The sequence below is a fragment of the Dama dama genome, chromosome 10, assembly GCF_033118175.1.
Source record: "Dama dama isolate Ldn47 chromosome 10, ASM3311817v1, whole genome shotgun sequence".
Classification (NCBI taxonomy): Eukaryota; Metazoa; Chordata; class Mammalia; order Artiodactyla; family Cervidae; genus Dama; species Dama dama.
Window position 1 is genome coordinate 11,626,590 of NC_083690.1, and position 18,368 is coordinate 11,644,957.

Below are 18,368 nucleotides of genomic sequence, written 5' to 3' on the forward strand. Positions count from 1 at the left end.
TGCAGCTTCAATCACAACACACAACAGTTGTCCATCAGAGAACACTCAGGACACACAGTCTCGTGATGAGTGCTTCATCAGAATGTTCTCTTTTCACCCTATTCCAATGACTCTGAGAGTGGTCGTTACTAGTCCCCATTTAACAGATGGGAACACTGAGGCTCAACAAGGCAAAGTCATTGCCCAGAATCACATGGCTAATAAGCAGACAAGCTAAGGTTTGAACCTGATCTGTCTTCAGTCTGTGCTTCCCCTCTATGCTGTCCATTAGGATCATCACTAATCACGTGGGGCTGGTTCCCTCTATATTAAAATGAAATCCAAGTAAGAATTCAGTTTCTCTGTAGCATGAGGAAAATCATCTTAAGCCCTCAGTAGCTCCCCGTGGCTAGCGGCTGCTGTCCTGGATAGCAAAGAACATTTCCATCATCATAGAAAGCCCTAGTGGGTAGGCCTGCTTCATCCCACGATTCTCTGCTCTCTTGTGGACCAATCCTGTGTTGACCTGATTAACACTGACTGAACGTCTGCCAGCGCCCAGCCCTCTGCTCAGGGATGCTGAGTGGACCAGACCAACCCTGTCCCTGTGCCCAGGAAGCTCCATCAGGAGACACAGGGCAGGGGCCTGTCCCACTCCGACGAGGGCACCAGCCCTGTCTGCTGACCTAGACTCCAGCTTCCCCCTTTCCTGAGTCACGGGGTCCCCTTCCCCCAAACATCACAGAACAATTCTCAGACTCTCTCTCGGCTCAGATAAAACCCAGCCTGTGGTTTTTAACAGGTTATGAAACCAAGATGCAACTGCTCCCAACTGTCAGCTGAGGAGAGTTCCTCTCATTCCCTTCCTGCTCTTAAAATCTTACTAAAAAGACAGATTCTCATAAATTCTGGGTCTGCGGTCCTCAAGTGAATGGCCATGAATGGCCCTGTGGGCCTCTAATCTCACCCAGCCTCGATTTCCTCATCTGTCAAATGGGAACAAGGGATGAGAGATAAGAGGGGTCAAGTGTCCAACAGGGCTTTGGGGAAATAGTAGCTGGTCTTGGGAAGTCCCTGGAGGGGGTGTCAGCCAGGCTCAGGCCTCATGCTGATGGGAAGCTCCTCTCCAGGCACCCCGCTGGCCCTCTATACACACCTCCAGCAGCGGGCAGCCCGGCTCGGTGGCCAGAGTCCACGTGCTCCGGTTCTCAGCGTGCTGCTCCAGGGCACCCTGCAGCCGGCACGGCCCCATCTGGAGGGACAGGGAGCTGTAGCGGGTGGGGCCAGGCTGGACAGTCAGGCTGATGGCACTCCGGGGTGGCAGGCCCAGTCGGCCCAGGAGGGGCAGGGAGTGAGTCAGGTGCCCCAGGACCAAGGTCTGGGGCCCGCAGGTACGGGCCAACTGCAGGTAGGCATCCCCACGGTCACTATGGAAGTCCGTGGTCAGGTCGAACTCGCAGGGGCCCCAGCTGAGGCTGCCCTCGGAGCGCAGGGCCCGTGGGATTCCTGTCGCCTGGAATATGGAGAAAGTGGTTGGATTTCGAGTGACTGCCAGAGCCAGGAGGCACCAGTGGTAAAGAACCCGCCTGCCAATGCAGGAGACATAAGAGATGTGGGTTCAATCCCTGGGTCGGTAAGACCCCCTGGAGGAGGGCATGGAAACCCACCCCAGTATCCTTGCCTGGAGAATCCCATGAACAGAGGAGCCTTGTGGGCTACCACCCGTGGGGTTGCAAAGAGTCAGATACGACTGAAGTGACTCAGCACACACACACACCAGAAGTCACGGTGGGGGAGCTGGAGATGCGTGTGGGTGGGAAGAGGGCAGCAGTGGCCCCACGGCCTAAGCTCTGTCAGCTCCTCCTTCTGCAAGGTGAGCGATACCAAGGGTACCCCATCGAGAGATGTGGGCTCAAATTCCCGTTCTACCGCTAACTTAGTCTCTCCAAACCCACAGCCTCAGTTTACCCATCTCGAAAATGGGAGTTGATCATAAATTGCTGGGAGATGGAAGTAAGTTAATCCTTGTGAATCCAGAGCCAGGCACCAGAAAGCCCTGGCTACTGGAAAGAGATCACGAACCTCAATGTTCACTTGCTGGAGGGCAGAGACTTTAAGCAGCTCACTCCACTGGGGCCTAAGACACACCCCACATGGGGGCACAGACCCAAGATGGGGGTGAAAGGGTCCCCCCACCTCTCTGGGCCCCAGTGTATCATGGGGGGCGAGGGGGTACAAGCAGCCCTTTCCCCCAGAGGTGAGGATTCAAGGGGCCTCAGAGCATATTCAGTACTCTTGTTATTACTCTGTATTAGCCTCATTCTTACTCCTGGATCCTTAACCCCAGGGAAGCAGGAAGTGAGAAATAAGAACAGAACCAACTTGAACCACAGAAAGGATGCCAGCCAGGGTCTCAGGAGGGCCCTTTGCAAAAGGGGAGAAAAATGGAACTCTGGTTCCATTTCTGGCTCAAAGCTTTATAGTCAATGAGTCCCCCAGTTTAAGGGACAACAGCAAAAGGAAAAGATAACCCAAAGTTTCTCATGCTGAGTGCAGAGCTGGGCATACAGTGAAAAAAGTGAAGTCACTCAGTCATGTCCGACTCTTTGTGACCCCATGAATGGTAGCCTACCAGGCTCCTCTGTCCATAGGATTTTCCAGGCAAGAGTACTGGAGTGGGTTGCCATTTCATACAGTAGGTGTTAATAATTTATAAAGGGAGGTGGGAACCCACACTGACAGGGGCAGGAGGCTTACCTCCAGTAGAGGGCAGTGATTCACCAGGGCCAGGGTCCAGTTGTGTGTGGCGCTGGCCTCTGACCTGAAGTCCCCACGGGCGGTCAGGGTGCACAGGCCCAGGGCCACCTCCAGCTGGGCCTGGGGGGCTTCATCTCCCCTCATGGACACGCGGATGTGGTTGCTGGGGGGGACTCCCAGTGCCTGAAGTGGAGGCCATGCATGCTGGAGGCCGGTGTCCAGGTGAGCACGGTGGCCGCAGGCTGAGTGGACGTGGGCTCGGGCGAAGGTGTCTCCAGACGATACCTGAGCCACCAGGCTGGCCCCAAAGCTGTGCACCAGGACGGAGCCATTCAATGTCAGCACAGCTGGATTCTGCAGCCAAGAAAGGCCAGGTGAGGGGTCCCTACAGCACCCCATGAAGTGTGTCCACTGTCCATTTGCCCACAGGTGGTCAGGAAAGCCCTCATCCTCCAGTGGTTTCCATGATCTCTCTTCTCTTTGAAGAGCTGAACACACCCTCCCAGGGAGTCAAGAAATCTAACCATTCAGAGCAATTTGGGGCCCCTCATGCCCCCCTCCCCTGGGGCTTCCCTGGTGGTTCAGATAGTAAAGAATCTGCCTGTAAGGCAGGAGACCTGGGTTCGATCCCTGGGTTGGGAAGATCCCCTGGAGAAGGGCACGGTAACCCACTCCAGTATTCTTGCCTGGAGAATCCCATGGACAGAGGAGACTGGCAGGCTACAGTCTATGGGGTTGCAAAGAGTCGGACATGACTAAGAGACAAACAAGAACAAAAAATGCCCCCTCCCCTGAGGTCCTTGTTTTTGCCTCTCTTTTCCACGATAGAGTGCGGGCCTCTCAACCTCTCTGGTCTGAACACATCCCTCTTAATGCCCCAAATGGAAGTCACTTGTGCCTCTAAGTGGTATAATTCTCAGGACCTGGGGTTCTGGGGGGTGGGAATCTGCAACCCCAGGACAGAACCAGGAGCTGCCCTCAGCCCCTTCCTATCACTCAGCACTCAGCTGTCTGCCTGGGGCGGGGACAGCGTCACCGGTGATGGGGTGAACGCATGTATCGGCTCCACCACAGCTAAATGGAGACCACAAGTGGAGCCACGGAGCTCGGGGTGGCCTCCCATGGCGCCCAGGGCATGGTTCTCCTGCTTGGATGTCACTGGCCTGCTCCAGGACTGAGGAATGCCCTCTTTCGAGCCCTTCCCTGGAACTCCAGGCCATGACTCTCAGAGGGAAGTTCCATCCACTCACAGGTCCTGTCCTAACCCTCCTGCGCAGTTAGTCCTTGCAGCAATCACCCCTCCCCTCCTGCCGCTGGCTCTGAGTCTTTCTCACACATGTAACTACTCACTCCACATGCCCCCTAGTCTTAAGTTTCCTCTGGGGGGAGGCAGCCCATCTGCCCCTTAAGACCCCTTCAATCCTGATCCTCAATTCCCTTGGTTAACCCTCCCACCATCTAGGCCACTGTGCGACCCTAGGAAGGTGACTTCACCTCCCTAAGCCTCAGTTTCCACATCTGTAAAATGAGATTATGAGTCCCTGGTGGCTGAAACCAGGGCCAAAGAGAGGGTACCCAACTGAGACGACACTTAACGTGCATTGGTCCACTTCCTGCTCGACAGCGTAAGGTAGGGACGTACTGTACACTGCCACCTGCAGTATACAGATGACGAGGCTGAAGCTCAGAGAGGTTAAGGCCTGGCTAAAAGTCACACAGCAGGTGAGTGGCAGGTCTGGGCAGGAAGCTGTGGTAGTCTGATTTTTCTGGTCCTTGTGTCTCCCTGGGTTGGGTGAAGTCAGTACTACTACCCAAGCTGGAGGCATGAAAGCATCACACCGTTTGTGCTCACAGGTGACACTGGCTGAAACCATCCTCCCCAAGGAGGTTCCCTCTCCCTGGACAGCCAGGTGGTGAGCCCACAGCACTGGCTTCCAGGGCCCTCCGGCAGTGCCCCAGGTGGGACACCCAGCAGCACCCATTCAACACCTCCAGATTCGGGTCTCCCTGGTCCCCGAGCAGGTCAGTTCCTTGGGCTGGCTCCTCCAGGGGAGCCAGCACGCAGCCAGGCCAGGTGAGTGTGCGCCTCCCCCAGGCCCATCCCAGGGCTATGCTCACTGGCTGGTTACCCCGCAGCCAGCTGGGCTGAAAGCTCCACTGAGCCAGGCCTACAACCAGCTGCCTGCTCAGCTGCCCACGAGGGCAGTCCTGACTGGGTCCAGTTCACCCACAGCTCTTGGTCCAGGAGACGCTGGGCCCCACTGGAAATGAGGGCATCCAAGCGCTGCATGCAGGCCTCTCCATCATGCTTTGCCTTTGAAGGAGATAACCTACTGTTCACCGGGGCCCTGGCCCGGGAGAGCTCAGAGCATCACAGACTGGGCTGAGTCCCAACCTGGGCAGCGTGTGTGCCTCTAAGGCCCACACTCTGTCTCCCCCGAAAGGCCCAGATACGCCTATCACCAGCCCAGACCACCCCCAACCCCACCCCCCAGGGCAAAGGCTGGCTTGAAAAACTTGGATCCTGGGTCCTTGTCACTGTGTTTACAGAAGGAACCACCCATCTGCCGTCAGGCTGGGCTGGGAGCCCAGATGCATGTCCCTGGAGGTGTGAAGGGCTTGCAGGAGGGGACTGTGCAGGTCAGCCTGGCAGTAGCCACAGGCCTTCCCTAAGCCATCCAGCAGGAAGGCCTTGGTGCTCAGACCGTGCCTGCCCCTCCCCACTCTTCCCCAGAGGCAGACCACTATCTACCACCACTGCCCTGATAGTGACAAAGACCCTGGTACCTCAAGAAGCCACCCAGTGACGTCCCCCCATCCCCCCCAGCAAAGCCCTGACAGCTAGGCAGGCATAATGTCTCCTCTGCAGTTGACCTAGGATGGCCAGCAGGGTGGGCAGGGGCATGTGTAGGCACGAGGTGTTTTCCCCAACCTTGACCCTGAACAGAGTGCTAAGATCCAATTGACCCCATCTCCCCTAGTGAAGGCCTCCCTAGGAAGATAACCCTCAAAGAGAGGTTTGTGCAAACTGAAGTGCTAACCCATAGCATCGTCACAATCAGAAATAACCAGAGCTCACGTCCTCACAGGGCCTGTGTGCCAGGTTCTCACTGGTTCCTCATCGGATCCTCAAGCTAACTGTGGGAGGCAGGCATTATTAACAGTTCCATTTTGCAGATGAGAACACTGAGGCACAGAGAGAGTAAGCAACTGGCCTGAAGTCACGCAATCGGTAAGCGACGAAGCAGCTTGGCTTCAGGTCGCACACCTTGCTCACCCTGCCTTCCCGCACGCTCTGGATGGTTTAACCACAACTGTGATGGGCACAGACGTGGTTTCCTGTTTTTCGTTCTTGAGAGACCAATGTAAAAGACAGCTGGCCAGTGTTCCAGGTTTCCCCGGGGGAACATGAACTGATGGGTGAGAGTCTCAGCAGTTTTAATTTTACCAGATAAACCCAGAGTGTCCCCACTCTATTGCCACTTACGGGGGCAGGGGAGGGAGCAGTGCCAGGACGAGAAGACAAGTGGGCAGAAGAAAGAAGGCAGGGTAGGGAGGAAGAAAGGAAGGGAACATGGATGAATGGGAGGGGAGGGTGGGAGGAAAGCAGAAAGGATGGATGAGAAGGGAGGATGGGAAATTCGGTGAGAGCCTGGGAGGGAAGGTGGGCGGGGCTGGGGCAGTGGGCGGGGCGGTGGCGGTGGGCGGGGCGGTGGCGGTGGGCGGGGCGGTGGGCGGGGCGGTGGGCGGGGCAAGCTGCTGGAAACTGGGTAGGTTACTAGAGAAGCCGCAGAGGCAGGGCGCCTGCCTTGGGCCCCATCCACCTGCGGACCTAAGGGTCACTTACCTGGAGCCTCACGAGGCCGGGGTGCAGCCCCCGGGTCAGCTCCCGGCGGTCACCTGCCCCGCTCCTCTCCTGGGCTCCACCAAGCTCCTCGCCGTCCACGCTCACCACCAACCCCGCCTCCAGACTGGGTCCCGAGCTCTGGGCAGAAGCACAGCTCTGGGTGTCCCTCGGGCCCACTGCCCGCACGAGGCCCCGGGCCCAGCCCTCTCACCCACCTGCAAGTGTCCGCGGCCGCCCACGGAGAAGGGGAGGCCCCAGCGCCCGAGGCCGGGCACCGTGTGGCGGAGGCTGGCGCGGAGCTGGCTGCCTGATGTGCTGGTGGCCACGCCCTCCAGGCCAAGGGCCGCATCCAGCTGACCCCCAGAACTTCGCAGCATCACCCGCACTGAGAAATTGGAAGCCACGTGGGTGTGTGACAGGAGCATCCCTGCCTCGGAGGAGAGCCCTGGGGGGGAGAGGAACCATGGAGATGGCATGCCCCACGGGAGCCAGAACGGGGTCCCTGACAGCCCGCCTTCTCTCTGGAGGGTCCCCTGAGCCCTGAGGCGAACTCGCCTCCCAGCTCCTTCCTAAGACCACAATGGCCACACTCAGCAAATAATAGGCCCCATGTCCGCTTTGGATTCCTCGCTCTGTAAAGGTAGGGATGGGCTCTTAGGAAGCAGGGGTTTGATCCTGTGTTCTCACCTTGCTGCACCTTCAGGCCCATGGAACTGTCCCCAAGAAGCTAGAGCTGGGGGTGTCTGAGCTATTGCCTAACCGCGGTGCCAGGAACATCCTGGAAGTCCTGCTAACCCAGGTCTCCAAGCCCAGAAGCTGGACTGGGGCTGGGGAGTCCTGGGAGGAGGGGCGGGCGGCAGGGGCTACCTGCCCTCCAGTTTGGAGGCGAGTCTGTGGTGCTGGCGGCGGTAGTTTAGTTGCTAAGTCGTGTCCGACTCTTTGAGACCCCACGGCCTGTAGCCCGCCAGGCTCCTCTGTCCATGAGATTTCCCAGGCAAGAATACTGGAGCGGGTTGCCATTACCTTCTCCAGGGGACCTTCCCGACCCAGGGGTCGAACTCACGTCTCCTGCTTGGCAGACGGATTCGTTACCACTAAGCCACCTGGGGAGCCTGGGTCTGTCTGTACTGTGTTGCAACTGGTGTTCTGGCTGAATAAGAGCCCAGGGAAGATGGAGGCACTGGAAGAAGGTTTTGGGGGAAGGAGATAGAGCTAGGAGGTGGATTTAGGGACTGGGGGCTCTAACCCCCTTGGCTGCAGGCCCCAGGAGTCTTTAGGGAAGGAAGCCACTGGGCCTCAGACCCTCTTACCTGCCTCACTCAAAGCGCTGATGTTGTGACTCAGGCTGCCAGAGAGCTGGCCGTGCCCGGGGCCCCAGGTGCAGACCCCGCCCAGAGCCAGGCTGGCCGTGTCTGCACGGAGGCTGGCCTGGCCCCCGAGGCTCCCCGTTTGGGCCTGTAGCCGCCCCCTCAACTGGAGCTCTCCTGGCAAGGCCTGGCTGCTGTTCTGGGCAAGGATGCAGGTCACACTGTGCACGCTGGTGCTGTTCCCTGCCCTCTCATGCTTGTCCCGCAAGAGCAGTCCCAGCATGGCTGAGTCGGCGGTGACCTTGATGGTACCTGCAAAGGATGGGAGAGAGCCCGAGAAAAGAAGGGGGTCAGTCCAGGGCACTGCGCTGCTTTGGGAAGGAAGGAAAAGAACCCAGGGGCCGGAAGTTCCTATATCCATGATGTAATGTTAACTCATGTCAGAGAGAGCATATCTGAGAATAGGACCAAATGAAATCAGCTTGCCCTGCCACCAGGATGCTCCGAGGACCAAACAACCTAATTCACAAATAAAACAGCTTTGGCAAAAAAGCAGTAAGCCTGATAAGGCATGTCTGTTAACACCAGTGCTGAATCCTGCTCAAGAGAGTCACAGATCACCATGATGGAATGGCCCCATTTTACAGGCAACAAAACTGAGACCTGGAAATTTTGGAATTTTAAGGAGAAAAAAATTTCTCAGAGGTTTCTTCCATCCACCTGGAGAAAAAGATTCCATACCCTTGACCCAGCCCATACATAAGCCATGCATTAGGGATATTCTTGCTCTTATCAAAACCATTTAGGTTTCCTGACTTCACCAGTCTCCACTAGGGCCTTAATGTGGTCCAAGTGCCCAAGTTCCCTCCTGTCATTCAAGGTTTAACTCAGGGATCACCACCTCCAGGAAGCCTTCCTTGACCCTTCTGCAGCCACAGGCTTGGTTAAACACCCTTGTTCTATGCTTCCAGACGCCGAGCTCATGCTAAACTCTGTTACAGAGTACTTTCCATACAGATAGAACTTTCTCACAGAATCTTGCAATCATCTTTTTTACAGATTCTTTACATTGTAGGGCCCTGTGTCTCCATGTCCTCTAAGAGGCTACCCTGTGTCCTTATCTGGAAAACATGGATAATCAAGAGTAAAACTTCATTTGATTACTGTGAAGAAAGATGAAATAATGTCAATGGAATAGTATAGAATTCAAGAAGAAACCCACCACAAATGCTCAACTGATTTTTGACAAAAGTGGAAAATGGACAGTCCATTGAAAAAATGTGCTGAATTGATTGGGAATCCACATGTAAAAATGCTACCATGAACCTTGCCCAAACCTATACACAAATTAATTAAAAACTGACCACAGAAGAAAAGGGAACCCTCTAACATTGCCAGTAAGAATGTAAACTTTAGATACAGTCACTAAGAGAGAACAGTATGCAGGTCCTTAAAAAAAAAAAAAATAGAACTACTATATGATCCAGCAATTCCACTCCTGAGCATATATCTGGAAAAGATGAAAACTCTAATTTAAAGAGATAAATATACCCCAATGTTTATAGCAGCATATTTATAATAGCCAAGACATGGAAGTGACCTAAGGATCCATTAACAGGTGAATGGATAAAGAAGATGTGATATATATATATATACACACACACACACACACGATAGAATATTACTCAGCCATAAAAAGAAAATATTGTCATTTGCATAAACATGGATGGACCTAGAGGTTATCATACTAAGTGAAGTAAGTCAGATACAGAAGATGCAATTAGAGAAAAGTCCAACAGCAACAAAGACCCAGCACAGCCAATAAATAAATAAAATTACTTAAAAAAAAAAAGCCTAGCCATAGATATTTTCAAAATACATATCTGGTAAAGGACTTGTATAAATGACTCCCACATTCAATAAGAACCCAAGCAACTCAATTTTTAAAATGAGCAAAATGTTCTTTTGTTTGTTTGCTTTTTGGCCATGCCACCATGAGGCATGGGGCTCTTAGCTCCCCAGCAGGGATTGAACCTGCACCCACTGCACTGGAAGCTCAGCGTCTTAACCTCTGGACCACCCGGGAATTCCTTAAAGTGGGCAAAACGTCTGAATAGACACTTCACCAAAGAAGATTTACAAGTGGCAGATAAGCCTATGAAAAGATGTTCAACAAAATTAGTCATTTGTGCACTTAGTTGCTCAGTCATGTCTGACTCTGAGACCCCATGGACTGTAGCCCCCCAGTCTCCTCTGTTCTTGGGGATTCTCTGGGCAAGAATACTGGAGCGGGTTGCCATGCCCTCCTCCAGGGAACCTTCCTAACCCAGGAATCAAACCAGGGCCTCCTGCATTGCAGGCAGATTCTTTACCAGCTGAGCTACCAGGGAAGAGGGAAATCTAAATTAAAACCAAAATGAGATACAATTATAAATCAATTAGAATGATAAAAATGAAACCCAAAGCCGAAAACTGACAATACAAATTGCTAGCAAAGACGCAGAACAACTAGGATCCTCGCACACTACTGGTGGGAGTAGAAAATGGTACAGCAACTCTAGAAATAGTCTGGCAGTTTCCTATAAATATTGTTTTCCTATAAATATGTGTTGCCATACAACACAACGGTCCCATTCCTAGGTATTTACCAAAGAGAAATGAAATCACATGTTCCCACAAAAACCGGTAGACCCATAATGGTTGAAACTTTATTCATAATTGGATAACTGGGGGCTTCCCTGGTGGCTCAGCTGGTAAAGAATCCACCTGCAATGTAGGAGACCCTGGTTCAATTCCTGGGTCTGGAAGATCTGCTGGAGAAGGGCCAGGCTACCCACTCCAGTATTCTTGGGCTTCCCCGGTGGCTCAGTTGGTAAAGAATCTGTCTGCAATGTTCGAAACCTGGGTTTGATCCCTGGGTTGGGAAGATTCCCTGGAGAAGGGAACGGCTACCCATTCCAGTATTCAGGCCTGGAGAATTCTATGGACTGTATAGTCCATGGGATCACAAAGAGTTGGACACGACTGAGCGATTTTCACTTTCATTCATAATTTAAAAATACCAGAAAAAACCCAAATACCTTTCAGCTGTGAATGGATAAACTGCAGCGCTGGGGCTCCTTGGCAGTCTAGCAGTTCAGAATTCTATGCAGGTTCACTTCCTGGTTGGAGAACTAAGATCCCACATGCCCTGGGATAACCAAGCCCATGTGCCCAACTCCTGAGCCCGTGTGCTGCAACCAGAGATACCATATGCTGCATCTAAGACCCAATACAGTCAGATAAATAAGTGAAATGTTTTTAAAACTGCAGCAGATCCACACAGTGGAATACTACTCACCAATAAAAAGGGGGGGAAACTACTGATACATACAACTTGGCTGAACATCAACCACATTATGTAGGACAAAAGATGTCATACTCAGAGTTGCCATGTGATATGATTCCATTCATGTGACATCTTGGAATAGCCCAAACTACAGGGACAGACAACTGGGTGGTTGCCAGGGACGGGGGCGGGGCGGGGGCGGCGGCAAAGGTTAACGACAATGAGCAGCAGGAAGGAACTTCGGGGGGAGATGGAATTGTTCTGCATCTAGACTACATTTGGTGGGTACACACCAGTTTATCAGAACTGAAAGGGTTCTTCCCTGTATGTAAATTGTGCCCCTGAGAAATTATACGTCGATAATTGCCTTCTTTGGAAAGCAGAAATAGAGACACAGACGAAGAGAACAATGTATGGACGCCAAGGGGGGAAATGAGAAGGTGGGACTGGCATATATACACGACCACGCATAGAACAGAAGACTAATGAGAACCTACTGCATAGCACAGGGACCCCTTCTCGGCGCTCAGTGGCCGCCTGAATGGAAAGGAAATCCAAAACAGGGATGTATGTATAGGGATAGCTGATTCAATTTGCTCTATAGCAGCAAATAACACAATGCTGCAAAGTGTTTTTTTTTTTTTTTAATAAACCAATATGTGTTAAGATCAGCATGCAAGTCTGTTATCACCTGCAAATGACAAACTTCAGAAAGATGAAGGGGAGACCACAGTGTAAATCAAAGGAAACTTGAGAACAGTACCCTGATGTAACTTTCTTTATTTGATTATGTTTTTTTCAAACCTATGTCATACAGTCTTAGACAGGTATTTTATTACGCAATTTGCTTTTTTTTTTTTTTTTTAATGTGGACCATTTTAAAAGTCGCTACTGAATTATAATATTGCTTCTGTATTATGCTTTGCTTTTTTGGCCATGACGCAAATGGGATCTTAGCTCTCCAACCAGGCATTGAACCTGCACCCGTCTGTGTTGGAAGGCAAAGTCTTCACGACCAGACTGCCAGGGAAGTTCCTGCAATTTGGTTTTGCCACAATTTAACCAATTAGGAATTAGAAGGGTTGGTGTTAATATTACTTCAAGAGGAGAGAATGATTCTATTTCCCCGACGTTGGTAGAAAAGCAGAGTCTTTAGTTTCTAAAAAACTAGGTCCTGGACAGATGATCAGCCAGGGCACTACGGTCAAGGATATTTGGGCAAAAAAATCCCTTTTTGTGAAATCCTGACTTTTGGAACCCTGCAGTTTCACATAATCAAAAACTAAATACACAAAATTGATTGATTGGAAACTTGAAAATGGAATATAAACAGAAATCAGTGAACCAATTGTATTTCAAATGACTAACAGTATCACACAGGATGGGTGGGAGATTAACCCCAACTAATGTTTAAACACCGTATTTGTATTTATTTTTTTGTGTTTAGTCATGTGCGACTCCTTGCGGCCTCATGGACTAGATACCCCACCAGGCTCCTCTGTCCATGGAAGTTTCCAGGCAACAATACTGGAGTGGGTTGCCATTTCCTACTCCAGGAGATCTTCCCTACCCAGGAATCAAACCCATATCTAGTACCTCTCCTGCACTGGCAGGCAGAAACTTGACCACTAGTACCACCTGAGAAGCCCTGTTTAGATTTATACTCTCAGTCTAAAGACAAGGAGAACTCTAAACAAATAACCGAATTCTAGTTAAAAGGCTTTGTTTTCTCAAAGATATAGGTTACTAATTCTGACTACTTTCTATGTATTCTAGGGCTGAACAAATAAGTAAATATATTGTGGATAAGTAGAGTCAGGTTTCTTGCTGTTGAAGAGAGGAATAAGAAATATGAAAGCAGGGAAGAAACAGAATGAACTTTTTCATGATGGACAGGAATTAAGAGCATAAGTATTAACTAGTAATTGTAAACTTATATACCTATAGACAGAAAAGATATGTGTGTATGTATGTACACATCCATCCATTTTCTTGTTCTGTTCATTGAGAAGGTCTAGAAAGACTGATAAACACATCTAGATCCCAGATCTTCATTTTTAAATACTATTTTCGCACAAAAGGAGTCAGGAATCCTTGGAGAAATGCCTTGTTCCGTATCAGGGAAACTATAATGTGAGACTGAGACATCTTTTTGGACATAAAGGAAGAAGTATTCAAGGTATGATAGGGATATATCAAAAGGACACGGGAGATTTATTTCCATTAATGGTGGGACGGTGGGGACACTTCAACTGAGTAACCCTCTCAAGGTAACGATTGCATGTTCTGGACTAAATACATGAAACAGTTATCTGAAGGGACTAGAGAGTGACAACAGAAGGGAGTTAACACTCGGAGGAAAGGACCAGCAATAGTTGAGCGGCATATTTTTACTCTTCTTGGTGCCAAGAAGGATGAGCAAAACTCAGACAGAAATCCATGGTCTTACCAATTATAGAATCAGACAACAGAGTTCAGGGTGATGGTAGCAAATGGAAAGTGAAGTGAGAAATCCCAGACAGCGCCACAGGGGAGAATCCCAAATTCTACCTATGAAGTCTGTCCAAAGCTAATCCTTGAACAAGGGTGGGACAGACTTCTAAGCAGACCTGCTAAGATAAAAGAGTTGAAAATTATTTCCACTGCAGCCCACCAGAAGAGTCTAGATTTTGAGACCAGCCAAGTTTACTGCTTGCTAAAATTTTTTTTTAAATAATAATACTCTTCAGAGAAACAGAAAATAATCAGAGTCTTAACACCACTCAAAATGTCCAGAATACAATCTCAAATTACTCAATGTACAAAGAAATAGTAAAATGTAAATCACATTTAAGAAAAAGGGCAATCAATAATCAAGCGAGATCAACCTCAAGATGACCTAGACACTGGAATTAGCAGACAAAGATTTTAAAACAGCTCTTATAACTATGTTCAAAAATATAAGGAAAATATTCTTGTATTAATGAAAAACAGAAATAAAAATAACCTAGTGGTGATTCTAGAACTAAAAAATATTAAATCTGTGATTGAAAAAAATTATTGGACGATCTAAAAATTTTTTATTGGGGGTTGTTTGGAGAAGAAAGAGCTAGTGAACTTGAAGATAGATTGACAGATACTTAAAGCAAAGAAAAAAGGACTAAAAAGATCAACAGAGCCTCAGAGATCTGTGGAACAATACAGAAACTTCTAAAACATGTGCAATTGGAAACCACAGAAGCGGACAAAGAGAATTGGTCAGAAAGAAATCTTTGAAGAAGCAAATATGAAAGTTTTCCATATGTGTTAAGAAATATACATTTTAAAATATCCTTTAAGAATTAAGGCAAAATAGGGCCTTTTCAAATAAATAAAAATTAAGGTGATTTATTGTCAGTAAGCCAGTCTTCCAAGAAATGCTAAAGGTGATTCTTTATACTGAAGAGAAATAATACCAGAAACTCTTAAGTAGAATGTGAAAGAATATACAGAGGCATAGTTGAAAGAGGAGTAGATAAGTTAAAACTGAGTTCTAAAAATTCTTCAAATCATTAGAAAGAAGGCAAAAGAAAATAATAACAGAGGAAGAAAAAGTATATAATAAAGTAGAAAACGAAGCAGCAAAACAGTAGACATAAATCTAATCATATCAATAATTATGATAAACATAAATCGACTAAATACTGTAATTAAAAAGCAGAGATTGTCAGACTAGATATAAAAAGCAAAATCCAACTGTATGTGGGCTATAAGAAGTAAACCTTAAATATTAAGGAAGTAAATATGTGGGAAGAAAAAGGATGGAAAAATATATACAGTACAAATGCTAATAAAAAGCAAGAGTGGCAACATTAACATCAGACAAAACAGACTTCAAGAGAAAGAATTGTGTGAGAGACAGCAGTCCATTTCATAAGGATAAACCTGGTCACTCATTAAGAATCATCATCATATATGCTTATACACCTAATACCAGTATGCAACGCACATACATGAAGCAAAAACCACATGAACAAACTAGAGAAATCCATATAGTCGGCAAGTTTACCACCTTTCTCTGCTTGATACAATAACCAGGCAAAAAAATCAGTAAAAGTGTATATCAGAACAATACAGCCAAGCATCTTGACTTATGTAACACTTATGGAACATTACACCCAATAATACTACAGAATACAAATTCTTTTTATTGCATAAAGTATGTTCACAAGATAGATAGAGACTGGCCTATAAAAAAAGTCACAATGAATATTAAAGGACTGATCCTACAGAAAAAATCCTCTGGCCATAATGAAATTAAATATTAAAAAGCTATCTAGAAAAATCTCAAATATTTGGAAATTAAGCAACATACTTCAAATACATGGCTGAAAGAAGCAATCATAAGAGAAATCTGAAAATATTTTAAAATAAATGACAATAAAAATACACAACATCAAATTTTGTGGGATGTAGCTAAAGGAATATGTATGGTTTTACGTGCTTATATTAGAAAAGGGAAAAGGTCTAAAAGTCAATGGCTTGAGGATCTGCATAAATAAATCATAAAAAGCACAGCAAAGTAAACCCAAATTAAGTGTAAGAAAGGAAATAATAGAGATAATGTCTTAAGTCAATAGAATTGAAAAGCGACAACAAGAAAAAAATAACAGAACATTCAAAAGAATAACATTTGGTTCTTTGAACAGATTAAAAAAAACTGACAAAATCCTAGTTAGACTAATAATAAGGAAGAGAGAGAAGAAACATAATGACTGTCAAGAACAAAAGCGAAGGTCTCATTACAGATACTGCATACCTTAAAAAGATTATAATACATATAATAAACAACTACAAATAGAGCTGACATCTTACTTGAGATGGACAAATTCCTTGAAAAACAGAACTTACACAAAATGATAAGGATGAAATAGAAAATATAAATAGATTTATAAATCTATTTATATTTTCTAAAAAAATAATTCCACAAAGAAAATTCCAGACGGCTTCTCTGCTAGAGTCCATCAGACAATTGCAGGAGTGTTCACACCCATCTTGTACAAGCTCTTTCAGAAAGTAGAAGGGAATAAAGTACTTCTCAACTTGTTTTACGGAGTGAGCATACAAAGGGAAAAAATGCTTACCAGTGAAGAAACACAGACACCACCTTAACCAAGACTGATGTCACCAAGAGTATAGGGACAGATCGACACCAGGCCAACAAGGCTTTTTTGAGAGTAGCCGCGTAAGGAAGCATCCAAAGCAGCCCATGTGAGGGATATTCTACAAACTGACTGCCCTGGACCCTTGGAAATGTGATCATGAAAGAGAAAGGAATATAGAAGAACTGATCCAGAGTAAGAGACAAAGAAACAATACACCTAAATGTAATGCACAATCCAGGATTTTCTTTTACTATAAGGGACAGGAATGGGACATCCAGTGAAATCTCAATAAAGTCTGTAGCTAACAGCAATATATAAATGCTAATTTTCTGAGTTAAGAATTGTATTGTAGAATGTAGGAGAATGTCTTATTTTTTCGGAAATAAACACAAATATTTAGGGGTGACAAACTATTACGTCTGCAGCTCATTAAAACAGTTCAAGAATTTAAAAATTTTAGGGACCTCCTTGGCAGTCCAGTGGTTAAAAATTCCATGCTTCCTTTGCAGGGGGTGTGGGTTTGATCCCTGGTTGGGGAACTAAGATCCCACATGATGTGCAATGTGGCCAAAAATAAAAAAATTTATATGCAAATAATAATGTTCTATACACACATACACAGAGGGAGACAGAAAAAGAGAGAATAAAAATGATAATGCTATTGTGATAAATGTCAATAACTGGTGAAGCTGAGTAAATAAAAAGCCTCTGGGATTCTTTATAATCACTTTTCTGTAAGTCTGAAATCATGTCAAAATAAAAAGTATTTGATGTAGCCACTTTGAAAAACAGTATAGAGACTCCTCAAAAAGTTAAAAATTGAACTACCATGTGATCCAGCAAATTCACTTCTGGGTATTTATCTGAAGAAAATGAAAGCACTGATTAGAACAGATATATGCACCCCCACCTTCATTGCTAAATTAAATCATTTATTTCATTTCTAAATGAAATTTAGAATATATCCTTCCTAACTAAAGGAAATCAGTCCTGAATTTTCATTGGAAGGACTAATGTTGAAACTGAAGTTCCAATCCTTTGGCCACCTGATGCGAAGAACTGACTCCTTGGGAAAGACCCTGATTCTGGGAAAGATTGAAGGCAGGAGGAGAAGGGGATGACAGAGGGTGAGATGGGTGGATGGCATCACCGACTCGATGGACATGAGTTTGAGCAAGCTCCAGGAGTTGGTGATGGACAGGGAAGCCTGGTGTGCTGCAGTGGAGTCGCAAAGAGTTGGACATGACTGAGTGACTGAACTGAACTGAAACTTCATTGCAGCATTTTTACAATAGCCAAGACATGGAAGCAATCTAAGTGTCCAATGCTAGATGAATGGATAAAGAAGATACAGTGTATATACACATAATGGAATACTACTCAATCATGAAAAGAATGAAATCTTGCCATTTTCAACAACATAAGGGTATTATGAAGGACAAATACTGTATGGTTTCACTTATATATAGAATCTTAAATAAATGAACAAACATAAAACAGAAGCAGAGTCAAAGATGCAGAGAACAAGCAGGTGGTTGCCAGAGGGGAGGTGGGTGGGAGGGGCAAGACAATAATAGGTAAGGGAGATTAAGAACTACAAACTTCGAACTGCAAAATAAATGAGTCATGGGTATAAAGTGTACAGAATGGGAAACATAGTCAATAACTATGTGATCTCTTTGTATGGTAACATATCCTGTAACTAGACTCATCGTGGTGATCAGTTTGAAACGTAAGTAACCAGTCACTATATTGTGTACCAGGGACTAACAGCGTTGTAGGTCAATTACATTTCAAAAACAAACTCATAGAAAATGAGATTATTCTTCAATAAGTGGTGCTGGGAAAACTGGACAGCTACATGCAAAAGAATGAAAGTAGAACATTCTCTAACACCACATACAAAAATAAAGTCAATGTGTATTAAAGACCTAAATGTAAGACCAGAAACCATAAACTCCCAGAGGAAAACATAGGCAGAACACTCTGGCGTAAGTCATAGCAATAGTTTTTTGGGTCTGTCTCCT

At 46.9% G+C, this 18,368-nt stretch overlaps 1 protein-coding gene across 1 annotated transcript in view; it reads right to left on the reverse strand.

The window, feature by feature from the left end:
* Positions 1 to 18,368, reverse strand: part of LOC133063958 (uncharacterized) — a 151,942-nt gene that overhangs the window by 43,464 nt on the left and 90,110 nt on the right. The window contains exons 39-43 of the mRNA XM_061153893.1: positions 7,894 to 8,202; positions 6,799 to 7,028; positions 6,584 to 6,721; positions 2,737 to 3,090; positions 1,136 to 1,492 (exon numbers count right to left, since the gene is read on the reverse strand). Coding sequence (XP_061009876.1) covers positions 1,136 to 1,492; positions 2,737 to 3,090; positions 6,584 to 6,721; positions 6,799 to 7,028; positions 7,894 to 8,202 — 1,388 coding nt within the window. The remainder of the gene's footprint in view (positions 1 to 1,135; positions 1,493 to 2,736; positions 3,091 to 6,583; positions 6,722 to 6,798; positions 7,029 to 7,893; positions 8,203 to 18,368) is intronic.